The 25,212-nt window shown below is 62.1% G+C and overlaps 3 protein-coding genes and 1 long non-coding RNA gene across 6 annotated transcripts; 2 read left to right on the forward strand and 2 right to left on the reverse strand.

The window, feature by feature from the left end:
- Positions 1 to 2,222: 2,222 nt before the first annotated feature.
- LOC125937747 (uncharacterized) lies at positions 2,223 to 4,195 on the reverse strand. The gene is made up of 3 exons (XR_007462501.1): positions 4,041 to 4,195; positions 2,976 to 3,105; positions 2,223 to 2,560 (listed from the first exon to the last, which is right to left on the reverse strand). It is a non-coding gene; the product is annotated as an uncharacterized LOC125937747 (long non-coding RNA).
- A 1-nt stretch (position 4,196) lies between these two features.
- Positions 4,197 to 10,635, forward strand: NLRP6 (NLR family pyrin domain containing 6; the record flags this gene model as incomplete). The annotated part of the gene is made up of 7 exons (XM_049652019.1): positions 4,197 to 4,479; positions 4,755 to 4,793; positions 5,047 to 6,793; positions 7,609 to 7,701; positions 8,843 to 9,013; positions 9,108 to 9,275; positions 9,748 to 10,635. Coding segments are annotated over 7 exons (2,610 nt in total), but the record flags the coding sequence as incomplete, so codon positions are not given.
- Positions 10,636 to 12,273: 1,638 nt separating this feature from the next.
- Positions 12,274 to 18,999, forward strand: PGGHG (protein-glucosylgalactosylhydroxylysine glucosidase). Of its 3 annotated transcripts, XM_049652643.1 has the most exons (14): positions 12,630 to 12,718; positions 13,035 to 13,318; positions 13,615 to 13,825; positions 13,901 to 14,336; positions 15,258 to 15,377; positions 15,812 to 15,943; positions 16,119 to 16,230; positions 16,473 to 16,545; positions 16,637 to 16,773; positions 16,899 to 17,032; positions 17,147 to 17,242; positions 17,420 to 17,517; positions 17,592 to 17,803; positions 18,702 to 18,999. In XM_049652643.1, exons 2-14 carry the CDS (start codon positions 13,060 to 13,062, stop codon positions 18,764 to 18,766), a joined length of 2,085 nt encoding a protein of 694 aa, XP_049508600.1. In that variant the 5' UTR covers positions 12,630 to 12,718; positions 13,035 to 13,059; the 3' UTR covers positions 18,767 to 18,999. The 3 variants fall into 3 exon arrangements, with proteins under 3 accessions (XP_049508599.1, XP_049508600.1, XP_049508601.1); XM_049652642.1 differs by having other exon boundaries at positions 12,274 to 13,318; XM_049652644.1 differs by lacking the exon at positions 12,630 to 12,718 and having other exon boundaries at positions 13,060 to 13,318; positions 17,896 to 18,999.
- Positions 19,000 to 21,063: 2,064 nt separating this feature from the next.
- On the reverse strand, positions 21,064 to 22,428 carry IFITM5 (interferon induced transmembrane protein 5). The gene is made up of 2 exons (XM_049652645.1): positions 22,090 to 22,428; positions 21,064 to 21,584 (listed from the first exon to the last, which is right to left on the reverse strand). The coding sequence occupies exons 1-2, from the start codon at positions 22,276 to 22,278 to the stop codon at positions 21,372 to 21,374; spliced, it is 402 nt and encodes a 133-aa protein (XP_049508602.1). The 5' UTR covers positions 22,279 to 22,428; the 3' UTR covers positions 21,064 to 21,371.
- Between the last annotated feature and the right edge of the window lie 2,784 nt (positions 22,429 to 25,212).

The following is a 25,212-nucleotide window of genomic DNA, read 5'->3' on the forward strand; positions in this document are numbered from 1 at the left end:
TGCGAGAGACCTTTGAGGAATTTCACAATGCAGTCTTAATTACTTGTTCAAGATTTCAAAACTTGTGCCCTTGGGAGTGGCCCTGCTCAGCAGCTGAAGCTGGGGTGACATAAGTCCAGTATCACTGCTGGCCATGCTGCCACCTGTATCTCCTTTTCTCACCCGCTTCTCCCTTTCTCTCTTGGCCTTCTCCACCCCCCACCTGCACCCGTACACCTGCTCCCAATGTCCCCTCCTCATCCCCATACTTCCGTGGCTTAGTTCGTGGCAAGGCTCCCTGATACTGGCTCCCATCATCAAAGCTTTTTCCAGGGCTGTTATCAGCAGCGGCTGAGAGTTTATGGGGTACAGAGTGCACTCACGGAGGGTCCATCTTAGGGTATGGGGATGACCTTGACATCCCCAAATCAGCGGCCTCAGGGCCCCTCCCATGCTGGTTATGGCAGATGCACACCCTCCCTCTGTCTGACATGCCCCCTCAGTTCCTCTGACAAAAGGAAAAGAGCATGCCTTTCAAGGAAGAGTTCACGGTCAGACCTGGAGTGGATTTAGAAATTGGGATGTTCTTGGTGACACAGAAAACTGTGAGCGGCCTTCCACAGAACTTGAGAGGTGGTGATAGCCAGTGCCTAGAATGGGCTAGGCACCTGCCTTACAGCTTTCTCCTCTCTGCCCTCAGCACTGACGTGCCTTTACCATGCCATTCTACAGATGAGGAAACGGAAGCACAGAGAGGTTAAGTAGTGTCCAAGGTCACCCAGCTATTGGACGGTGGAAGCAGGATTTGATCCCGACAGCCTGGCTAGGAGATTGTGCTCTTGATGGTGACACTTTCTGTCTGAAGTAATAATGAAAAGGAGATAGTGCAGTTGTAGAGAACTTGCTTTTGAGAAATTATACTGTGGAGAGGGACAGTGAATGTGCATTTAGGGGAAACACAGCATGGGCCGATGTGGGACATCTCCCTCTGCCTGGAGGAACGTGTATGCAGTGCCTCAGGGTTGGAGTGGGGCTCAGTGAGGCGTCCACGAGGGGCACACTGGGGTCTTTGCCCGTGAGGCTGCAACCCAGGGCCCTGCAATGCCCACCGAGCTGTGCAGGGCCCACAGTCTGTCCACAGGCAAGCCTGGACACGCCCACATCTGCTGTTGTTTTGCCTGTGCAGAATCCCAGCACGCTGCAGAAGCTAAGTCAGGAGCCAGCAGGTCAAGGGAGCTGGGACCCCATACAGAACTCACGACAGTCACACACGCACACCCCAACCTCTCCCAGAGCTGAGGCCGAACTCTGCTAAGGGCTTGTTCCCAGGACCCTGACCCCCAGGAGACCCAGTCCACTCCTCTGCTTTGCTGGGTGTTACCCACACCATGGTCCGGAGTGAGGGTCTTGTCCCTGCTTTGGGCTGGACCCGGTTGAGGCTGCTTCAACACAGAAAGCCTGGACACTGGCCCCACCTCTCTGGCTCTGTGGGAACAGTGAGATGTATTCATGTTCACAAACATCCTTTAAAAGCACAAAGTGCCACCGTCGTGTGCTGGCGGCAGCCCCTCCAGCCTCTCTGCTGCCAACCTTGCCCTGTCCAGGCAGCTGCCTGGTGTGGAGGGCAGTCAAGGGGGGAATTCAGGGAGTAGAAGAGAGGGAGGGGGTTACCTGGGGAAGGTGTGAGTGTGGCTAAACAGATCCATACCTCTGAAAGCCTGAGCCCTCCTCATGGAGACGTGGGATCTATTTGTCTTAAATAGACAACAACAACAAAAAAAAGTTAGGGCTAAATGGGCGCCTCTGTGGGTCCCCTCCTGGTGGAGGGGGCAGGGCAATAGAGGCTCCCAGGACTCTGGGCTCTCTCCCCAGGGAGCAGCTCTCAAGGCTCCTGTGGAAGCAGGACTGAACACAGGGATGGCTTACGGCAAATAAACATTAAAAAAAAAAATTTTTAAAGCGTGGCTTGGTTGGTTACGTGTCTGACTTCGACTCAGGTCATGATCTTGTGGTTCTTGAGTTCGAGCCCTGCGTCAGGCTCTGTGCTGACAGCTCAGAGCCTGGAGCCTGTTTCAGATTCTGTCTCTCTCTCTACCCTCCTCCACTCGCCCTCTGCCTCTCTCCCCCCCCCCCACCAGAAATAAATAAACATTAAACATTTTTTTTAATTAAAAACAATGGGTGGAAGGCAGTGAATATTCCAGAACACCTGTTCTTGCAGACAGTTTCACAGAAATGCTCAGAGAGATACTGTGTTCATTTTCTATGACTGCTCTAACAAGATACCACAAAGTTGGTGGCTTAAAACAACACACATTTATTCTCTCACAGCTCCAGAGTTCAGAAGTCCAAAATCAGTGTCACTGGGCTGAGTTCCCTGTGTTGGTTCAGCCACACTCCCTGTGGAGGCTCTAGAGGGTGTGTCCTCACCTCGCATTTCCAGCCTCCAGTGCTCTGTTCCTGGCGCTCCTAGGCTCATGGCGTCTTCCTCCAACGTCCAAGCCAGCAGTCTAGCATCTTGCTTCACAGTCACGTTGCCTTCTCCTGGGCCAAATCTCCCTCCGCCTCTAGCGTGTGACACCTGAGATGACATTTACAGCCCACCTGGGTAACCCAGGACGATCGTCCCATCTCTAGCCCCCGAGTTCAATCTGCAAAGCTGCTTTTGGCACGTGAGGGGACCTTCACAGATTCCGGGGGTTACGGCCTGATATCTTTGGGGCCTGTTATTCAGCTGACCACAGATACATTCACTCAAACACAGTATAAAGTGGCCACATAGACAGACCCAGGCACACACACACACACACACACTCCTCACCTCCAAACCTCTTCCCATCAGCCTGCTCAAGCCAGGTTTGGGAAGCCACACAACTCTTCCCTTTCCCCCGTGACAGCTTCCTTTCCGATAACATTGTGCAAGTCCCTCCCTCGTTCCCAGTGTCCCTTCTATCTAAGAAGCCCTTCCTCACTCCTGCCTTCAGAATTTAACCTACCTTGAGGCCTTCAAGCTGAAGGCCTAGTTCTGAGCCAGCCCCTTTCTTCACACCATCCACCCTGCTCTGCAGGTACCTGCTCACAGCTGTGCCTCACTGCCACGCCCTATGGGTTCTCAGAGAACACCAACTGAAACAAGGATTAGAGGAAAATCAAAGGTCAGCACGCAGAACTCTTAAAGGGGGAGTGCGTCCAGTGCCGAGTCTGGGAGCTTGGTGACTGGTGGACTGACATCTGGGCGCTGGCTGAGCTAGGCCACTCGGGTCTGGGGCATGGGTGGGGCTGGACAGCTCCCCTAGAAAACGGCTCTAATCAACCTAGGGAGAGATAGATAACCTCTCTGATCCCCACACCTGCCCCTAAGTGCCAGTCCTAAGGACCAGACTCCATGGACCAGCCAGAGGACTTCCAGTCCGGGTGAGTGCTGGCTTTCAGGATGGTCACATGGGAAGCGGCTGGCCCCAGCCTGTGGGGGCCTCACCTCATTCTGCCCACTCCCTGGGGCTTCACACAGCTGATCCACAGCTTTCCCCCAGTATCTCCCAGGCTCAGGATTCTAGGGACTCTATTCACACAGAAGGCACCCTTGGTGTCTGTTCCCCACCAGGGACTCAGACTCGGCCCCTGGTGCAAGGTGCCCAGCCTGGGCCACCAAAGGGTGCAGTGAGATGGGTGTGATGGGGAACTCAGGCTCGCAGAGTGGGCGGTGTGGGTGGTGAGTGTGGCTCTCCCCCCAGGCTCCCAAGGAAGGGAAGGGAAAGAAGGGAGGAAAGGGCAGAGCACAGGCCCTTGTGGGCACCCTCATCTTAGGCTTTTGAGCCGGCCTGGCCAGGTGTGTGGAAGAACACAGGAAGGAGGGTGCAGGGCGGGAAGGCGGTCCCCCAGCGCTTGGGTCAGCGGTGGCCAGCGCCTGCCCCCAGTGACCTCTATCACAACCAGGGGCAGCGCCGTCAGAGGCAAAGCCTTGGGGCAGAGCACCGCCCGCCCCCACACTGCCCCCCCCCCGCCCCCGCCCCCGACCGAGGTCCTGGGAGGGAAGAACTTCTCTCCTGGCTGGGTGCTACCAAACGTTGGCCTGGAGTCAGCTGGGGAGATGGGGGCTCATCTGAGCCTTTGCCAGTCGTGGGTGCCCCGACGCCCGGGCCGAGGCTGTGGGGGGCGGCGGGGCAAGGCCGGGATCACCGTCGCCGCAGACGTGCTGACCCCGCCCGACCGCGCCCAGCGCGGAGTTCCGTGCAGCCACAGCCCGAGAGCTGCTCCACCGCGCGCTCGAGAACCTGAGCCAGGAGCACCTGAAGCGCTTCCGCCACAAGCTGCGGGACACGCCGCAGGACGGCCGCAGCATCCCGTGGGGGCGGCTGGAGGGCGCGGACGCGCTGAACCTCGCGGAGGAGCTGATCCAATTCTACGGGCCGGAGCCTGCGCTGGACGTGACCCGAAAGACTCTGAAGAGGGCTGACATCCGCGACGTGGCGGAGCAGCTCAAGGAGGACCGGCTGAAGCGTGAGCGCGGGGTGGAGGGTCGCCAGGGTCCCCGCGCCTCCGTTCGCTCCCGCCGGAGGCAGAGTCTGGGCCTCGGCCGCCATCCTTCCCGCTTCCCCAGAAAAGTCCCGGCGCGCCCCCCTCCCCCGCGCCCGAGAGCACGCCACCCACACATCCAGGGGCCCCAGGGCTCGGATCCGGGGCGCTCTTGAGGGGTAGCCCCAACTCCCTACTGCGCCCCCCCTCCCCAGCCCCCTGCACATTCGGCAGGGCCTCACCACAGCTCTCCCTTCCAGGGCTCGGCCCCAGCTCCTCCTCGCTGCTCTCCGTGTCCGGTAGGTCTCTGTCGGCGGGAAGCACAAGACCCAAGCTGTCGGCGGGCGGGGGCGGGGGTGGGGGGTGACCCCCAGGTTTGCAGCACGAGGGTCCTTTACACCGCTCAGAGATTCCCGACGGCCGGTCCCGGGGGAGAGTTGTGTGGCAAGGCTGGCTGGGGGGAGGAGGGGGGGGGGGCAGGGACCGGAGCCCGGGGGGGGGGGGCAGGGGGGGGGGGGCAGCCGACCCCCCCCCCCCCCCCCCCGCCGCCAGAGTACAAGAAGAAGTACAGAGAGCACGTCCTGCAGCAGCATGCCAAGGTGAAGGAGAGGAACGCGCGCTCCGTGAAGATCAACAAGCGCTTCACCAAACTGCTCATCGCGCGCGAAGGCGCCGCGTCGGTGGACGGGGCGCTGGGGCCCGCGGACGAGCGGGAGACACAGCGCGCGCGGCGATCCGACACGCACACCTTCAACCGCCTGTTCGGCCGCGACGGAGAGGGCCAGCGGCCTCTGACGGTGCTGCTGCAGGGCCCGGCGGGCATCGGCAAGACCATGGCGGCCAAGAAAATCCTGTACGACTGGGCGGCGGGCAAGCTGTACCACGGCCAGGTGGACTTCGCCTTCTTCCTGCCCTGCCGCGAGCTGCTGGAGCGCCCGGGCACGTGCAGCCTGGCCGGCCTGATCCTCGACCAGTGCCCGGGACGCAGCGCCCCCGTGCGGCTCATGCTCGCCCGCGCCGAGCGCCTGCTCTTCATCCTGGACGGCGCGGACGAGCTGCCCCCGCCCGCGCCCGCCGACGCGGCGCCCTGCACCGACCCCTTCGAGGAGGCGGAGGGCGCGCGGGTGCTGAGCGGGCTGATGGGCAAGACGCTGCTGCCCGGGGCCCGCCTGCTGGTGACCGCCCGCGCCACGGCCCCCGGGAGGCTGCAGAGCCGCCTGTGCTCGCCGCAGTGCGCCGAGGTGTGCGGCTTCTCCGACAAAGACAAGAAGAAGTACTTCCACAAGTTCTTCCGGGAGGAGTGGCTGGCGGAGCAGGCCTACCGCTCGGTGAAGGAGAACGAGACGCTGTTCGCGCTGTGCTTCGTGCCCTTCGTGTGCTGGATCGTGTGCACGGTTCTGCGCCAGCAGCTCGACCTCGGCCAGGACCTGTCGCGCACCTCCAAGACCACCACGTCCGTGTACCTGTTCTTCGTCGCCAGCTTCCTGAGCTCGGCGCCCGCCGCCGACGGGCCCCAGGTGCAGGGCGAGCTGCGGAAGCTGTGCCGCCTGGCCCGCGAAGGCCTCCTCGGGCACAGGGCGCAGTTCGCCGAGAAGGACCTGGAAAGACTGCAACTTCGCGGCTCTAAAATCCAGAGGCTGTTTCTCAGCAAGAAAGAGCTGCCGGGCGTGCTGGAGACCGAGGTCACCTACCAGTTCATGGACCAGAGCTTCCAGGAATTCTTCGCCGCGCTGTCCTACCTGCTGGATGACAAGGGAGACCGGGCACCGGCTGACAGCGTCGGGGCGCTTCTGCGGGGCAACGCCGAGCTGCGCGGCCACCTCGCGCTCACCACGCGCTTCCTCTTCGGGCTGCTGAACACAGAGCGGATGCGCGACATCGAGCGCCACTTCGGCTGCGTGGTTTCAGAGCGCGTGAAGCAGGACGTCCTGCGGTGGGTGCAGGACCAGGGCCACCAGAGGGCGGCACCGGAGGGGACCCAAGAGACGGAAGCGCCGGAGGGCAGGGAGGAGCTGGAAGAGGAGGAGGGCGAGCTCAACTACGCGCTGGAGCTGCTGTACTGCCTGTACGAGACTCAGGAGGGCGCCTTTGTGAGCCAGGCCCTGCGTGGCCTCCCTGAGCTGGCGCTGGAGCGGGTGTGCTTGAGCCGCATGGATGTGGTGGTCCTGAGCTACTGCATAAGGTGCTGCCCCAAGGGGCAGGCCCTGCGGCTGGTTAGCTGTGGACTGGCCCCCACACACGAGAAGAAAAAGAAGAAGAACCTGATGAAACGACTGCACGGCAGCCTGGGCGGCAGCTCGTGAGTCTACAGGGCAAGACTGTCCTGGTTCCCAGGCCCTGGGGGAGGGGGCGGGGCGGGGGCAGGGGGGCGCGTGTGCCAGTGCACCCGCGAGTCTCCGTCTGAGCAGGGGAAGCCTGTCCCCCCAGAGGAGAGCAGGACTTCGGGGCTGGTCATGCCCACCCCCTTGCAAGGCGGCTCCCTATGGTCCATCTTCCCCCGCCTGTCCTGCCATGCCAACCCCCAGCCATCCACATCCAGGGCAAACCTCCTAGCATGGAATACTCCACTCCGGCTGTGCCCTGAGCTTTTGCACCTGCTGTGTCGTGCACCCAGAACACTCTGTTGGCTGCCTATCCTCAATGCTTTCCCAGCCTCCCTCAGCTGGCCTGGGACCCCTTTGGCCCCAGAAGTGCCCCACCGACCACCGTATGCCATGATGTCTACCCTTCGCCAGACCCTGAGCTCCTTCAGGGCTAAGTCTTCTGTGTGCTTAACTCCAACCCAGCACTTGACCCAGAGCTCCGCATCTGTTGAAATAATGAATGTCAGGACGTTGATGGGCTGGGGCTGGGGACGCCCACTGCAGGTGCAATACAGACCCACAGGGGATGTGGGTGACATGCCCCCCACTGGACTCAGGCAGACTGCTTCAGCGGGAGCTGCACGGGGCCACAGATGAGTGGTTTCACTCTGGGTTTGGAGCAAAGAGGGCGGAGGGGTCCCGGCTCAGCTTGAGGTGGAGAGCGGAGGCAGCTCTGACACTCAGGGCCACAGGAAAGAGGTGGGGACTGGAAGGGGACAAGTGGGCTTCACCTTGCTCTCTCTCCTGGCAGTTCACAAGCCACCGTGAAAAAAACCCAGGCCTCTCCACTGCGTTCGCTCTTTGAGGCCATGACTGACCAACACTGCGGTCTGAGCAGCCTGACGTGAGTGACCGGGCCCCCGCGGCCCCCCTGGAGGGATGCAGAGCAGGGTACTCTGGGCAGGGGCAGAGGGGTAGCCCTGTCTGGACATGGCAGAGGGGACAGGCTGAGAGCCTGTGGCCTCTGGCGTCCTGTGCTGGGGCCAATGGCTCTGCCCACGTAGCGTAGCGCAGAGGAGCGAGGAGGCGGTGTGGCCCGGGGCTAGGAAGGAGGGTTTGGCCCCGTTAGGGTGCGAAGCATGGTGCTGCTGAGTGTTCTGGGGGTGGGAAGGTAAAGAAGACCAGAATAAATTTTCCTTCTGAAGGAAGGCTACTAGTTGCTACTGGGGAGTGATGGGCAGTTCCTCTGGGCTCTTACAAGCAGTGGAGGGAGGTGTTGAGGGCACAGGCTCTGAAGTCCAGGCTGCCTGCCTCCGAGCCCTTGGGCAAGTCAGTCTGTCTGAACTCGTTTCCTCCTCTATGGAACGGAAGGTTCCGCCTCAGAGGGTTGGTATGAGAGTTAATGTAGCAGTGGGTGCCCAACACTGAGTATGTGACCTTATCACCAAGTAAGCAGAAGGTAAGAGAAATTGTAGGAGCCAGTACTGGTGGGGCACAGTGAGAGGGGCACAGCCTATGGCCATGGTGACACGGTCACCTCGCTTGGTATGATGTTCCAGCAACCCGAAGATAAACATTGGGAGCCAAGAAGGTGATCGGCGCGTTTGGCCCATCAACGCTGCCGCTAAACTGAATGCGTGGTGTTCATCACAGCAGTATTTATAATGGCAGCAAAGGTGGAAACAACACCCACTTCCCCATTGTTAGGGACCAGCTGGATGAATAAACCATGGCCACCTTAACCCGATGCTCAGCTGCGTGCAGTTAAACACGCTGACAGTAAGATCCGCATTGGCTCATCCAACAGCTGGTAGAGAATAGTGCCCTGAGGAAAAGTGGAGTGCAGTCCAGCATGCAGAGGCACATGTGGCCGAGGCTCCCCAGGGACACGTGTGGTGGGTAACAAAGGACAGGGGAAACTTCCTGTCGAGCCAGCGCCTCTCCAGACAGAGCCTCAGCCGCCCAAGGAGCGGGCAGTTTGCAGAGGTGGGGACAGTAAAGCGGCCGAGGGGACTGAAGACAGACACATGTGCTCTTGACCACAGGCTGTGCCGCTGCAAACTGTCTGACTCTGTCTGCCGAGACCTCTCTGAGGCCCTGCGGGCGGCCCCCGCCCTGACTGAGCTGGGCCTCCTGCAAAACGGGCTCAGCGAGGCCGGCCTGCGGGTGCTGAGTGAGGGCCTGGCCTGGCCCCAGTGCCGGGTGCAGAAGCTCAGGTGAGGGCCTGGCCTGGTGGGGGCGAGGGGGAGGGACACGGTACGGTAGGGGAGCGGTTGGCAGTAGCCTCTGAGGGTGGCCGTCCCCCCCCAGGGTGCAGCAGCCCACCCTCCAGGAGGCGCTTCATTACCTCATCGGCGCGCTCAGCCAGAGCTCCACGTTGACCACCCTGGATCTAAGTGACTGCCAGCTGCCGGAACCCATGGTAACCTACCTGTGTAGAGTCCTACAGCAGTCAGGATGCCGCCTACAGACCCTCAGGTAGACACAGGGGCAGAAAGGGGGATGGGGACTCAGCCTCTCAACGATCGGGCTGGGTGCCTGGGGACGTCCCCTAGACCCTGAAGAGTAACTCCTCCCGGGGCTCCCCGAGTGACCACACTGCAACCCAGCCCCTGGAGACCCATGCTCCAAAAAGTCCCAGCCCCAGCCCTCGGCTTCAACCATTTGGCCAGACCAAATGTCCATCTGTCATCTGGGGCCCCATGGCAAGTCTGGGCCAACGATCCCAACACCTTTTTACTCCCCCAAGGGCTCTGGCCCCCACCGCCTAACCTCTTTCCCCAACCTCTGACACCCCCGACTAACCACCTCTGTCACTGCGTGCCTTTGGCACAGCCCAGGCTAACAGCCCCGTCGCTGCCCCCACACTGCTCTCCTGTCACTGTCCCCCCAGCCCTGACCTCAGCTTCCCCAACCGACTCCCACTTCTGTCCTGTACACATGGCTGCAGTCTGACCTCTGTGAAGCTGAGCGCACAGTCACTGCAGGAGCTGCGGGAGGTGAAGAAGGCAAAGCCAGGTCTGGTCATCACACACCCACTGCTGGAAAGTCACCCCTAAGCCTCCCACGGGATTCACCTGTGTCCTCTGAGGCCCTGAATGCCAGGGGGAGGACTCTAGTCAGCCCTGTGGAATAGATGTCCTCATCCCAAGGGCAGGAGGATGCTGCTCTCTGCTCTGGGCAGCCCTTTTGAATCTGAGGGGCCCTGGGCAGGCAGGTGAGAGGCAAGGACACACATGGCCCCTTACCTGGTCAGGGACAGGTGTCCCAGGACATGCCTCTCCCCCCATACCCTGGGCACAGGTTCTGTCTCTGTTCTCTACCCCCAGGGAGCCCTCTTACCCCAACCCCCCCACCAGCTGCTCCACCCACCTACCTCTCCTGGGGCCCCCTAGCCATCACCCTGCAGATACCCCCAGCAACAATAACGCTGACAGCTCCCAGTCATCAAGTCTCTGCCACGTATTGGCCTTGACCTGGTGTGCTCAGTGCAGAGCAACTCCTTCACCGATCCCATCCCCATCTGCACTGTGGGCCTCACAGCCCCACGACTCTGCCCCTGGCCACAAGGGATCAAGCAGAGGCTGACCCCTGACCAAAGGCAGGCAGGTCACTATTCCTCCCCAGGAACTTGGGTCTTGGCATCGGAAGTGAAGCCATCCCCGAGGCTGTGTGGTGCCAGCCCAGTGGTGTCCATTTACTGCCTAGGTCTTCAGAGATGGAGACCAGGGGAGGGGGGAGACCACAGCAGACTGGACTCCAGGTAGGAGCTGTGGTGGAAGGGGCAGCAAGCAGCCTGTCCCCACGTCCGTGTGCTGATAATACATTCTCCTTTGGATTCTTTGGTGTTGATTTGTGTTGCGTGCGGCCAAGCATCCTAACAGGTGCTCACAATCTTTCCTTTGGTCCCCAATCCATCTGTGTGGGGTGGGGTTGTGTTCCCCATTTCCCAGATGAGGAAACTGAGACTCAGGGCTACAGCCTACTACAGGGAGCTCTGAGGTGAGGCCTGTCTTTGATGGACAGGGCGAGAAGCAGACAGGCCCTGAATCTTCAGGTCTTCTCTGCTCAACGGTGCAGGGCTAAGCCAGCTCCTGGGACCCCAGTCCAGGTGGGAAAGAAGCATGGGAGTCAGCCCCTTCACTTCTAGGGGGAAATTTCCTTCCATAATCAGAGTTCAAGTCCAGTCATTCCTTCCACAAAACAGACAAAAATCCCTGCCTTCCTGAAACTGGCGGGAAGACAGATAGTAAACAGGTATAGACGGCCACCAACAAATGCTTGGAGGAAAGCAAAGCAGGGCAAAGGGGGAGGAGACCGTGGAGCCAAGGGTTTCCCGTTACAAGGGAGGGATCTCTTACGGACAGGACAGGACAGGACAGGACAGGACGGAAGTGAGGCATCAAGCCCTGAGGGTACCTCGAAGGAAAGTGTTCCCGGCAAAGGAACAGTACGAAAGCCGTGAAGAGGAGTGTCTTGGCCAACTCAGGCTGCTGGAAGAGAACACCACAAACCGGGGGGCCTCCCAAACACAGAAATTCATTTCTCCGGAGGCTGGGATGTCCAAGGCCAAGGTGCCAGTCAACCCAGTGTCTGACGAGGACCCTCCTCCCCTCTGCAGAGCGCTCTCCTCTTGCTGTGTCCCCACATGGTGGAAAGAGCGGGCTAGGTCTCAGGCCTTTGCCCATAAGGGCTCTAATCCCACTCTTGACAGCTCTTGATCTAATAACCTCCCCAAGGCCCCACTTCCAAAATGGTCGCACTGGGAATTAGATTTCAATGGATGATCTGGGGGCACACAAACATTCAGTCCGTAACAGGGCACATGCTTGGACTGTTGCAGAGGCAGCAAGGAAGCCACAGTGGCGGCAGTGTCCTAGCAGAGGTGTGAGGGGGGCCGGTGGGGAGCAGGTGGTCAGGGATGCTAGCTGGCCTGCCCTCTGGGTGGGGGCGGGCACCATTGCAGGCTTCTGAGCAGAAGGCACTCTCAGGGTGGCTGTGGCTGTGTTATCAAGGGCTACATAGGGCGGAGCATAAGTGGGGCGTGTGCACCGTCCATCCAAGAGGAGGGCTTGCTCTCAGAGGTGGCCGGGTGGCAGTGGGGATGATGGAGCTGACAAGCCGTGAAAGTGGAGAACAATAGGGTTTGTGGGCAGAAGTGGGGAGGGTGGACCACGGGGGCCTGAGCACCTGGACAGGTGGAGTCCCCGTCGCCGACACTGGGGGAGGCCACAGGAAGAGCAGACCTCCAGGCACACGTTGGCTCTGAGTGTCTCCTGCTGGGCCCAGGGGTCGAGCACAGACATCTGGGTCAGGCGCGGGGCCAGAGAGGCTAGGAGACAAACCCGTGGCCCAGCCGCCTTAGAGCGCCCGGGCGGGGGATGCAGACTGGGGGTACGACGGGCTGGGCAGGGCATGAGGCAGCGCCGGAGCGAGCGAAGAGAAGGGCTTCTGCAGGAGGAGGACCACCCGCGCCACTCCCCGGAAGGGGAGACCCGGGAGGGAGGAAGCCGCGGCCGGCGAGGGGCGATCGCACACCAGAGGCCCCCGCCCCTCTCACAGCCGTCCCTCCACGCGTCCTTGAGGTCAGGGTTCAAACTGTGCGGGCCCGCGCGGCTTCCCCGGGAGGCCCGCCGGCGCGCCGGGGGCACCGGGTCGGCACACCGGCTGCTCCGCCCTGGGGCCCCGGGGGCGGGGACCGCGGGGCCTTCCGGCCGAGACGGCGGCGCCTGCGACTTCTCCCTCCGGCCTGGAAGGGGCGGCGCCGAGCGAGCTGGGGCCTGGGGACACGCCGGCTGCGGTGTGGCCCAGAGACCCTCCTCCCCAGCCCGCTCCGCGGAGCTCGGGCCGCTTCCCCGCCCGGCGACGGCGCCCCTCCCCCAGGTCCGGAAGACTGAGGCCTCCGAGCTCCCCACTAACAGGTCTGGGCTTGTGGGGGCGCGGCTTGGAGAGAGCTGGAAGGGTTCGAATTGAGGTCCGAAGGTGGGAATCTGGGGACTCACTGGGTCTCTGGAGATCAGCATCAGGGGTTTGAGCGTCTCTCAGGGTCGGAGGTGTTTCCAGGGGTGGCTCAAAAGTAAGGGCTATGGAAAATCAGGGCTGAGTGCGGGTGGCCCACACCCCTCCCAACAGCTCTGGGAGGCATCTGCCAAGTTCCAGCGGGTGCCTGGGGGTTTACAGTCAGAAGAGGGAACAAGGCCGGCCAATTGTGGGGGCCCCTGACTCCCCCTTTTCCAGGCCAATCTGCTGAGCAAGCCTTTCCATGGAGGATGCCAGCGAGGACCCCACCATATTCAGTGCCCATTCTCTGCCCGGTGACCCCCGGCTCTTGGCCACCGTGACCAACACATACTTGGGCACGCGTGTGTATCATGACACGCTGCATGTGAGCGGCGTGTACAATGGGGCTTGTGGGGACACACACCGGGCCATTCTGCCTAGTCCCCTCAACGTCCAGCTGGAGGCCCCTGCAGAGACCGGAAATCAGCTGACCGAGACCTTTGCCCTGGACACTAATACAGGTAGCCACCACTGTCCCGCTCCCCCACACCCGAGGTGAGTGCGGCAACCAACAGCAGTCCCATCCCAGCACCTCCTAACTCAGGATGCTGGCTCACAGAGAAGTCAGCCCTGCCGGCCTCCCGGCCTGGCTGGCACTGGCGCGTGGGGCCCTCTGTGCACCTGTAGCTTCCCAGATGGGGCAGCTGGGGCTCAGAGGGCGGATCCACCTTGCCGAGGGGCTGGTAGCTTGGTAACTGTCCTCGGGGGTCCTAAGTGGGGCGTGTGAGTTGCCCTGATCCCCTCTGCCCCTCCCCAGGCTCCTTTCTGCACACTCTAGAGGGCCCCAGCTTCCGGGCCTCCCAGCGCCTCTACGCCCATCGCACGCTGCCTCACGTCCTGGCTTTCGGTGTGTCCATCACCCGCGTGGCCGGGGAGAGCCGGCCCATTACGGTGCTGCTGCGGTCGACCTTCTCCCCAGAAAGCCCGGACCTTCACCTGCATCTGGGTCCTGACTTCCAGGGAGCCCGGTGAGGAAGCCGTCAGGGCTGGCCAGGTAGACCGAGGAGGGAGCTGGTCCCTTAGACGTGGCCGCACTCTTGCAGGTACCTTTGTGGCCACACACTCACCCCAGAGCAACCTGGGGGGCCGCAGCAGGAGGTACACATGCTATGGACACCAGTGCCCCCAGCCCTGACCCTCGGGGAAAGCGAAGAAGACCGGACCTGGGAGTTCCTGACCGTGGTGGGCGGCAGCCAGGCGGAGGCCCAAGCCTGCCTCACGGAGGCCCTGCAGCTGCAGGCGGGGGCCGCTCTGTACCCTGCCCACGCCCAGGCCTGGGCCCAGCTCTGGGCTGGCTGTGGCCTGGACGTGGTGGGGCCCCTACCTCTGCGCCAGGCCCTGCGTGGTGCCCTCTATTACCTGCTCAGTGCCCTGCCCCAGCCGGGGGCCCCAGCGTACGCCAGCCATGGCCTCAGCCCTGGGGGCCTGTCCAATGGGAGCCGAGAGGAATGCTACTGGGGCCATGTCTTCTGGGACCAGGTATGTACTGTTCTACCTCCCAACACACAGCATGCACAGGTGGGGCAGCACATGGGTGCGGGGGATCCCGTGGCTGCGGGCACAGGCGTGGCTGCTGTCTCTGCCCTACCTGGGACGGGGACTGTGACTGGAGAGGCACAGAGGCCAGGGCAGAAGGGGAGCCTTCCTGGAGGAGGTGGGACGTACAGGACTTTGGTGGAAAAGAGTGATTCGGGCAGAGGGACCAGAAGGTACAAACACCAGAGCTCAGAGGGTGTGTGCCATCTGGCCAGGGCAACAGGGGCTCTCACCACGGCAAGAGGAGCAGTTGCAGGGCGGGGGGCGGGGGGGGGGTGGCGGTGCTGCAGGAGCCATGGAGACTTTAACTTGGGAGTGACACTGACAGAGGTGTAGTCTGGCTGCCGAGTGGAGCATGGGTAGAAGAGGGTGAGGCCTCAGACAGGAGTGGGAGCCAGGAGAGGCTGGGACTTGGCGGACGTTGGGCACGGGAGGGACCCAGGGTGCTAACCCCTCAGCAGCCAATGCCGTGGCCCACTCGGGTGAGGCTTAGAGAAGCTGAGTCACTCACTAGGTCAGGCAGCTAGTGAGCCACAGAGCAGGCTCCCATCCAGGCTGCCCCTGCCCAGATTCTGGCCTGAGCTCCGGGGCAGACCCAGAGGCCTGCTGGGGAGGGGAAGTGCTGCGCCGGGGACCGGGCGCGGGGAGCGTTCGGCCTGGAGACTGGGCCGTGGGATGGGCAGGTGTGGATGGCCCAGGATGGAGCCAGGGTGGGCAGCAGAGGAAGAAGCCGGAAGGAGACAGAGGGGCTGCTGGGGAGGCGGCATGGAGCAGTGCTGACTCTGGCCAGGGCAGAGTGTGGGCAGACGGGAGAGAGAAGGGAGCGAGAGCTCCTGAACCAGGGGCCCTTGGCTGTGCTCACAGGATCTCTGGATGTTCCCAAATATCCTGATGTTCCACCCAGAGGCCGCCAGGGCCCTCCTGGAGTACCGCATCCGGACGCTGGGTGGGGCCCTAGACAATGCCCGGAGGCTGGGCTACCAGGTGAGGGGGACCTGGGTGCCCACCCTACAGGGCCCCCTGAAGGGCCTGAGGTCCCCACATCCCTCCTAGGCCTGCACCCCTCACCTCAGGTTCCTCTCTGGGTGGGGCTGGGTTTCCCAGATTCTTACACAGGCTCACAGCACCCCTCAGCCTGTGCCGTAGAGGCAGCAAGAACAGCCTGGCCGGGGCTCACCTAGAGTCCCCTTACTGCCCTGGCCCAGGGTCAGCACAAAGGGAAACTGGGCAAAGCCACCTGGCCTATGATAGGGGCACACACTGGGCACTCAGAGCCTGCAGGCCCCCGTGAGGGCACCCGGACAGTCAGTGCCCCCTCTGTTCTCCTTGGCTGAAGGCTGAGTATTGGGAATGGTGGACTACCCCTGTGTCCCCACGCCCAGAACAGTCAAGTCTGTTCCATCCCCCCAACTCCTCAGGGAGCCAAGTTTGCCTGGGAGAGTGCGGGCTCTGGTCTGGAGGTGTGTCCAGAGGACATTTATGGGACCCAGGAAATTCATATAAACGGAGCTGTGGTGTTGGCTTTCCAGCTTTACTACCACGCCACCCAGGTGAGGCGTCAGCATGTATGACCAGCCCCCTGACGTGGCCATGACCTCCTGCCTGGAGCCAGGCCTTCGCTGCTGGGCACTCAGAAGGGTGGGCACTGACAAGACATGCAGGGACCAGCGAGGACCACAGTCGTGGATGGCGTGGCCTCTGTCCCACCCTCTCCCGCTCTCCCAGGACTTGCAGCTCTTCCGAGAGGCTGGTGGCTGGGACGTCGTCAGGGCCGTGGCCGAGTTTTGGTGTAGCCGTGTGGAGTGGAGCCCTGAGGAGGAGAAGTACCACCTGAAGGGTGAGGGCACGGCGGGGGTGGGGGGGGACGGTCACGGGGAGGGGTTGCTTATGGGGGAGGGGAGGCGTGGATGTCCACGGCAGGGAGGGTGGGTGGCCACAGACTGGTGGGCCAGGGGGATGCTCTTCAGTTCAGCGTGTGATCTCTGGCCGCCGATGGTGCCAACCGCACCCTGGCCGCCGGCATCGGGGGCAGATCCCCGAGACCCTGCGCTGAGCACCTCCTTGCACTTGTGTGCCCAGGAGTCATGCCCCCCGACGAGTACCATCCGGGGGTCGACAACTCGGCGTACACCAACGTCCTGGTCCAGAACAGGTCAGACCCAAGACCCCTGCCCAAGTTCCACGTGCAGGGAGCCAGCCTGGAGGGCTAAGGCTAGAGCCCCCCTTCCTACGTCCACCCCTAGCCTGCGCTTTGCGGCTGCCCTGGCCCAGGACCTGGCTCAGCCTGTCCCCAGTGAATGGCTGGCGGTGGCCGATAAGATCAAGGTGCCCTTCGACCCGAGGCGGAACTTCCACCCTGAGTTTGACGGGTACCAGCCTGGTGAGTGTACTTGGAGCTCCCTTGGGGCCCCTTCCCCACCCCCTCCACGGGACTGGATGCCCCCAACCTGACTGAGCAGCCCCCACCAGCTTGTCTCCCCGTGAGCAGCACCTGTCCCTCCACAGGAGAGGAGGTGAAGCAGGCAGATGTCGTGCTCCTGGGATACCCCATCCCTTTCCACTTGAGTCCTCATACCCGCAGGAAAAACCTAGAGATTTATGAGGCCGTGACGTCCCCAAAGGGCCCTGCCATGACCTGGGTAAGGAGACTGCAGGGTGTGGGGGAGGGGCAGTCCTCACTAGCTTCTGTCTTCCCTCCCCACGCAGTGGGCTTCAGCCCAGCGTGTTCTCTGACCTCTGACCTCTGGCCCCAGAGCATGTTTGCGGTGGGCTGGATGGAGCTGAAGGAGCCACGGCGGGCGCAGGACCTCCTGGAGAGGAGCTTTGCCAACATCACGGAGCCCTTCAAGGTCAATTCACAAGCTGACCCCACTTGCCTCCCACCCGGGCCCCTTGGCGGTAGGAGTGGGAGCCCAGCCTTGGGACAGGGGAGTCACCGCAGGGTCAGGACCCTTCTGGAACAGGGGCAGCAGCCTCGTGGCGCCCGTGTCCTGGGAGTCAGTGCACCAACTGCCTTCCACGGGCAGGTGTGGACAGAGAATGCAGATGGGTCCGGCGCTGTGAACTTCCTGACGGGTATGGGGGGCTTCCTGCAGGCAGCACTCTTCGGATTCACGGGGTTCAGGTGAGTGCGGCTCTGACAGAACATTCGAAGCCCCCTACCTTCCCGCTCCTCATGAAACTCTTCCCTCCCCCCAGGATCACAGGGGCTGGCATGACCTTCGACCCCATGTGTCTGGCAGAGGTCTCTGGGGTTCGCCTCTACGGCATCTCTTACCAAGGGAACAAGCTTGACTTCTCCTTCTCCGAGGACTCAGTGACGATCGAGGTTAAAACCCGGGCAGGGCCCTGGGCCCCCCTGCTGGAGGCTGAGCTGTGGCCATCACACACTCGACTCCCCCTGCTCCCAGGTAGGCCGCCACCCCCAGACTCACCCAAGGGTGCAGAGCACGTCACCTCCCCAGGGCAACCCCCCATTCAAAATGCCCTCCTCCCCCTGCAGGGTACAAAGTCTCCTTTCCCTCCTCAGCTGGACGGATACAGAGGTCACTCTCGTAGGAAGCAGAGGCAGCAAGTTATTCTCCAAGAGTTTCCTAGGAGAATTTTTGGAAGACGTTAGACACCTGCCCCAGAACCCACAGGACCCCCTGTGGGACACCATTGGGTCCTCCAACCCCCACCAGTTCCCTTGCCCTGGCGCTGTCTTGGCCACTGCACCTGACTGATCAGGGCTTCAGGGACGTCTCGGGTCCTCCCATCTGCCCACTCCCTCTGTGGGCGCCCCCAGCTGGCTGCACCCTCATCAACACCCTCCTGGTCGGCTGAGTCCCTCCCTCCTGCCCATTCTCCAACCAGCAGTCAGGCTCACAGGCTCCAGGGAAAGTCTGAATTCGTTGGCCCAAAGTTTAAGAAGGTCTGCCTCCAGCCTGAGCCCCTCCCCCAATGGCCCCCTCAGCCACTACTGTGCCTGCCTTTGTGGCTGACACCTGCCTCACCTGTCCCTTCCCCAGGATGCCTCAGGGTGGGTTGGGGGTGTGGCTTGCTCTCTGCCGAGGAGGCAGAGACAGGTGCAGGCCTCAGTGTGAGGGATGGCAGGGGTGGGGCATGAGGCAGAATTGCTCAGTCCCCTTCAGAATCCCTCAGGATTCTCATTTGCAGACCAAAAAGGAACCTGGTGTGTCCGACAGATGGGGTCGGGCACCGTGGGGTCGAGGTGCTCTCAGGCTGTCGTGGACCCTCCGCATCCTCAGTCCTTGGCTGCTCCAGCCCCTGGGCCACTTCGGTGAGGTTGGATGGTCTCTATCACAGGCCTTTCCTCAGCCAAGAAGAGAGGGGGATGGGCTGCAGAGCGAGACCTCACATCTTCCCTCTGACCAGCCAGAAGAACTGGGGCCAAGTGTGCATGGCTTCAAGGCCACAGGCCTGGGCCCATCTGTCCTGACGGGCTGCCCATCGCCCGAGGCTCTGTTCAGCCTCTCCCCCTGGGGCCTCAGCCCCCCAGCTGGCACTCCCACGTTGGGTCCTTGGGAATTTCTCAAGAGTGAGATGAGATCTGCCACCACAGTCTTGGTGAGAGCCCGAGGAATTAAAGTTGCGTGCTGAGAAATTTTGCCCTCAGAAGCTGGTACGCTCCTTCCTTCTGGAAGCAAGGGCTGCATGATAGATGGGTCGGATCGAGAGGCGCAGGGACCTGCTCACTTAGAGCAAGCAGTTGGGCCAGCCACTCCCCTTCACGCTCACTTCGCTCTGGCAAACCCCTGTGCGCTCTCTGTTCTCGGCGGAGAGTCAGTGCAGGTTCTCCAAGAAGCAGACACAGGGCAGACAAGCTGTGAGGGACAGAGCCACGTGAGGGAGGGGGGGGAAGGCGGGTGGCTGGAGGCATCGGGGATCCCAAGGCTCATCTCTGGGTTACTGCAGGGAGCAGCACATGGGAAGAAGCGTGGCCTCCAGGCTGTAGAGCTGCACGCACGGCCGTGCTGATTCCCAAGGGTACGTGACCTCAGAGAACAGAGCCAGCACCTTGGTGGGGCTCGCTTGGCTGCCCACAGCCTCTCCCTCAACTGCTGGCTGTGTGGCAAAGGCCAGAGTGGATCTGCTGATGTCGGGTGGCTGGGGACTGTCCCAGCAGAGCAGATGCTTATCTTTGCGGCCCTGGAGCCAGATGTGGGCGCAGACATCAGGTGGGGCGGTAGGTGGCCCTGTGTGTGTAAGCCATGTATGTATGCAGTCCCCTGTACACATAGTGAGGTGACCCTCTGAGGGGGCCGTGGCAGGGTGACAGTACCCATGTGCTGGCATGGCTGGTCAAGGCCCCGGGGCAGCCAACTGCCTAAACTTGGTCAGGGTCCCTCAGCCTCGCCAGGAGACAGTCTGGGGATAGGGAGGGCTGCTGGTGACCTTCCCCCATGACCAGAGGGGACAGCAGACCATCCCATGCTTAGGGACGTCAAGCTGGCCACATGCAAGCTGATGCCAACTCCCAACCTGTGCACCCAGCACAGGTTACTCCCTTCTTGGGCCAAACCTGGAACTCAGGGTCGGCACGCTCTCTCCTTCCTGGTCCAATCACTGGCACACTGCCCTTGTCCTTGGCACAATCTGGGACCGGCACCCAGCAGGGGCCAGGCCCCAGGCTGCTCACACCCCTACTGCAGGGGCCGGCTCGGAGCCGCACATGCCCAGCTTATAGCTGGGCTACTGTTGGCATGCCGCCAGGACACCATCCCTACGGGCACACTGTGGAGACAGCTAGGTGAGTTGTCGGCTATCACGGGAGAAGAGGGGACTCTGAGGCTCCAAGTACAGCAGCTAGACAGACCCCCACACCCAGCCCAGGCAGATGGGTAGGCAAAGGGGGCTCCCTGGATGGGGAAGGAACCCTGGGTGGGGTGCTCAAAACCCTGAGCCGCCCGGCAGTTAAGGCCCCTGCAATTAGCCTGCCCTGTCATTGGACTGGCCACAGTGAGGCCTAAGGGACTTCATCCCCAGCCACACAGGGTGTGTGCATGTGCTTAGCAACCTCCTCTTGCCAGGCTCCGCTGGTTTCCAGGAAGGGGAGAACACCAAGGATGCCCAGAAAGTGTCCTCACTCCCAGTTTCCTCCCTTCATGCAAGTGTGTGTCTGTGTGATAAGTGTGTGCATGGGTGACAAGGACATGCCTGTGTGCTCGTGTGTCTTTGTGTCCAGCCCCACTGACCCAGGAGGGAGGAAACCCACCGTGGGGACTAAGCTTTCTCAGAGTGCGAGGAGTGCAGGGGCCACAGGGACAGACAGAGTGACTCCCCCCCAACCCGCTGACAGAAACATGCAGGGCGAGGACCCAAGATGTCCTCCCAGGGACTCCCACTTAACACACGTGCACACACATGGGTAAGGGCACACGTGTTCTGGAAGGGGGGCCGCTAAACCACAGTGCCCGGCAGGGCAGCAGAGATCAAAAGCCTGAGTTCCCAAACTTCATTCTAAAATACTCTGGGGCCTCCACCCCAGAAGCCACAAGCCACCCAGTGCCTGAGTGAAGGGGACAGTTGGGGCCCAGCAGACAGAACAGGTCACCCTGCCATCGTGCTGGGGTCAGTCCAGGGGGGAGGGTGGCTTGGGTGGTCCCTGGGGTAGCTCCCCTCAGGAAGAAACCCTCTCTCACCCCGGCAAGAAACCCAGGAGGCACTGTCCAGAACCAGGCGCTTTAATTGTGAAATCCAGGCTGAGTCTGGTGAGTGGGGCAGGAGGTTCCCGCCTGGGGGCAAGGAGTCAGGGGGACGGGGACCACTGGGGTTAGAGTGAGGCCACTGGGGTCCAAATGAGGGCTCTTCAGGGTCAGCATTAGGTGCCCAGGCTGGGGTGGGAGGAGTGGGCATCAGGCCCTGTGGCGGAGTCAGGTTTCCAGGGGGTCAGGGTGGAGCCCCTGGGGCAGCCCCTGGGGGGGGTGGTCCTGGCGTCAGGATCCGTGGGTCAGCAGGAGGACAAGGCCCAGCCTGTCAGTCATAGTCCGAGTCGTCGAACTTGGTGCTAAAGAAGGCAGCAGAGTCCTTGGCCAGCCGGGACAGGTGCAGGGCACCGGTCACCACCAGCGCCAGGAGCAGGAGAGGCGGTACCAACGCCCACATCGTGGCCAGGATGTTGTAGCACTTGGCCTTGGAGCCAAAACGCCGGGCTGCCTCCAGGTCTCCAGCCACCTTCTGGTCTCGGGCCTGCGGACCAGTGAGTGGCAGGGCCGGGTCTCTACACGCGCTGGGGGCCCTGCCTCCTGCCCCTCCCACCGCAGCTGTGGACCCAGAAGCCATCCCAGGCCCGCGTGGGGCTCCAAGGACCCTCTGTGGGTGGGGAGTCCCTGGACGCCGAGAACCCCCCCCCCTCCCCCCGGCCCCGCGGGAGCGAAGCCGGGGGGTGGGCTTTGCTCACAGGAGCCCTGGGCGTGGGGAAAGCACTGATGAAAGAGAAGCCCTTGGGAAGCCCCCACCAACTCTGTTCTTTTGCGGGGACTAGACCCGCCCCCCCCCCCCCCCCCCGCAGGACAGACTCTTACTGAGGGACCTCAAAAGAGAAGCCCTCACGAGGTGGAGAGCTTGTCCAGCGCCTCGCTCATGGAGTGACCCTTTGACAAGCGGCTCCCCCTCCGCCAACCCCCTCCCCCCACGAGCCCCTCAGGTCCTCCGGAGAGCGCCCCCCCAGCCCCACCCCTCCCCGACAGCCCACCTTGATGGAGTAGGCCAGCGCCAGGAAGCCGAGGCAGCACAGGTTCAGGTAGAGGGTGCTGAACACCGACCAGATCAGGTGGTCTCGAGGTGGGGGTCGCGGCGCCCCCACAGTGAGGGCCGTGTGGGCGGCGCCGTCCTTGCGGGGCGTCGGGGCCCGGGGGTCCTCGCGGGGGTACGACGTGTCCATGGGTTCCAGCGCCGTCTCCTCCTCGCTCGGGCTCCCGCTTCGAGGGTGGGCGCCCAGGGCCGCTTATAGCCCCGCCGCCGCCCTCCCGCGGCCCGGCCCGGCGCCGCCCGCTAAATATAACGACAAATTACAGCCCGGCGCCGCCGGGAGCGCGGCCCCGCCCCGCCCCCCGCCCCCCCCCCCGGCCGCCCCCCCCCCTGCCGTCCCCGCCCCCCGCGCGAGCCCCGTCCCCCCGGGAGCCCCCCGGAGCTACGGAAAGGAAGGGGCGAGCGCCGGCTGCAGACCGCCCCCCCCACCCCGCCCCTCGGAACTGCTGCCACCTCGGGGCTGTGGGTGGGCGCGATGCCGCCTCAGCTGCAGAGCCGGGCTGGAGACCCCCGGGCTTGGACTCTATCCCCAGAACCCAGAGCTCAGGCTCTGCCCTCTCACCTCGGGCCGCCAGCGTCCAGCGGCGCAGGGGGGGGGGGGGGGGGATACAGAAGTCGCTGCCCATGTACCCGCGGGAGGAGACGAGCCACAAGGGGACGGAAGAGGGGCTGTGGCATGCTAGGGGGTCAGGCATGCAGGAGGCCCCAGCACCCGCCCTATGGTTGCCTCACGTGCGCAGTGAACCCTCTCCCCTGGTGGGCACACAGCCGCTTCTCAGCCTCCAAGGCTCCTGTCCTCACAAGTCCTCAGAAGTTTGGAGGTATGAGCTCAGGGTCTGTTTTGCTCTCCCTCTGGAGGGTCCAGCAACCCCCCGAATGCCACCTGTGTACCAATGACCTGCATTTTCATCACAGGACCAGACTTCACTGCTGAAACCCCCCCCCCCCCCACTCCAATGCTTAAGTGCCGACCCTGGGAACAGGGCTTTCAGAAAGGTCTCCAAGCTAACTTTTCCTCAAGAGACCAGAGGTTCCTGTCCCCCAACCTCCTGTCTTCATCAGTGGGAGTCCTTACAACAAAGTACCACCAACTGAGTGGCTCATAAACACCAGATTTGTTCCTCATGCTTCTGGAGGCTGGAGGTCAGATCAGGGTGCCGGTGTGGACAGATTCTGGGGAGACCACCCTCCGGGTTGCAATATGGCCAACTTCTCACGGTGTGCTCCTGTGTTGGAAGGGGCTAGGGACTCTGTGGGGTCCTTTTATAACAACATCAATCCCATCATGAGGCCCCACCCTCGTGACCCAATTACCTCCCAAAGCCCCGGCTTCGTGATATCATCACTTTGGGCACTGGGATTTCAGCAAATAAATTGTGGGGGACACATTCAGTCCATTGCTCTCCCTCTGCCCAGTCTCCCAGCACAGGTGACGGGGGCTCTGCTTAGCCAGCTGTTCAGGCAAAAAGCATTGGCTTACCCCCCTTCTCCCTCTGTCACCCATACCAAGTCCATGTGGCCCGTCTCCCAGGGCAGGCCGAGTGTCATCACCCTGTGATGAATGACCTCTGAGACCAGGTCACACTCGCCCCCCCCCCGCCCCCTTCTCGGTACTGAAACCAGACTGATCCTGTTACAACAGAAGACAGGTCCCATCCTCCCTCTGCTCAGAACACTGCGGTGGCTCCCACCTCACTCCCAGTGAGATCCGAAGTCATTGCAATGGCTAATGGCCATTGGCTGATTAATAGCTAATGGCTAAGGCCCTGCGAGGTTGTTCCAGGCAGACCCCAAGGAGATCTGTGTGTAGGATGCTTCATAGGAACGTTGTTGGGGTTGAGCCCTTGGAAGGGAGGGGCTGAAGCAGGGTAGGGCAGAAGGAGAAGGGGAAGCCAAGCCACAGTGAAGCCCGGAGCTAACCCTCAGGCTCTCTGGAGCTCGGGTGGCCCTTGCGAGATGTCCGGAGCAGGGCAGAGGGCCCCGTGTGTACACCACTGTGTTGATTGGACACGGGAAGCAGGATACCTCTCAGAGGAGGTGTGACCCCCCCAGAAGCCGGGGCAGTGAGCCCTTCCTTCCCCATAGTGGGTCTGAATGTGCATCATGGTGTTGGTACAGGCTCTGGGGCGGTCTTTCCAGGGTCTCAGTAGTCCCCTCATCCTAGGGGGGTGCTCAGAAGGAGGTGAGTGGAAAGGGCTGTCTTCTGCTGCCGCCGCTGGTCTCAGGGCCACACAAAAGCCATCTCTCTCCGCTGGAATCCGTCCCACGTTCACCTCACCCTCGGCCACCACCTCTGCTAGGCCCAGCAGATGACTGTGTGATGTGAGCCCTTCTCTGGCAGACCTGGGGCCTGGTCACCACACTCTTCCTGGGGCAGGAGTGCTGCACATGCCCATTTACCATCAAAACTGGGCAAGAGGGGGCGTGCTCCCCACCCCCATGTGGAGCAGCAGCCCTCCCTCATCTCCGGGACCTTGTCTGTGGCCCTGCTGGGAGAAAACCGGTGTCCATGTGGCATCTAGAGCCAGTAGGTCAACAGTAGCTGGTTGGGTCACGTGATGGAAGCTTTCCCACTTTGGGAAACGGAACCTCTGAACTCACAGAACCCACGGTAGCAGGATGGAGGCTGTGCATGTGTGGAAAGGCAGAACCACCAGGCCTGCCCTTGGGCCCTGTATCCTACCCCGTGTAGTCTACCCACGGCGACACAGCACTTCATACACTTCTTTGATCTGGTGGCTACCTTCTGGATCTCGCCTCTGCTCTGCTTGCTCAAGTGGGCGGCTTGGGGAGAGGTGTGTTACTGGTAGACCTGAGCCTGCATACCCAACATGGAGTATGATACACATTATGGGACCCTGTATCGGGGTCAACACTCTGAGACCTCGGGAGGTGCCGGCTGAAGACTGAGAACAGGGAAGGAAACCACACCGGGAATGCGTTGAACCCTCTGAGCGAAGGGCCCAGAGAAAGTAACTGGCTTGCAGCTGTGCTCCCAGGAACGATTCCCTTCCCATGGATCCTCAGGACACCCTTGAGCGAGGGGGTATGTAGAGCATTAGACCGC

The sequence above is a fragment of the Panthera uncia genome, assembly GCF_023721935.1.
Source record: "Panthera uncia isolate 11264 chromosome A3 unlocalized genomic scaffold, Puncia_PCG_1.0 HiC_scaffold_12, whole genome shotgun sequence".
Classification (NCBI taxonomy): Eukaryota; Metazoa; Chordata; class Mammalia; order Carnivora; family Felidae; genus Panthera; species Panthera uncia.

Bases quoted from the DNA above. Each gene is read 5' to 3' on its own strand.
- PGGHG (XM_049652642.1), top strand. From the start codon at position 13,060: ATGGAGGATGCCAGCGAGGACCCCACCATATTCAGTGCCCATTCTCTG. The intron at 14,337-15,257 runs GTATGTACTGTT...CTGTGCTCACAG, and splicing joins GCCATGTCTTCTGGGACCAG to GATCTCTGGATGTTCCCAAA. The intron at 15,378-15,811 runs GTGAGGGGGACC...CCAACTCCTCAG, and splicing joins CCCGGAGGCTGGGCTACCAG to GGAGCCAAGTTTGCCTGGGA.
- IFITM5 (XM_049652645.1), bottom strand. From the start codon at position 22,278: ATGGACACGTCGTACCCCCGCGAGGACCCCCGGGCCCCGACGCCCCGC. The intron at 21,585-22,089 runs GTGGGCTGTCGG...ACTGGTCCGCAG, and splicing joins CGCTGGCCTACTCCATCAAG to GCCCGAGACCAGAAGGTGGC.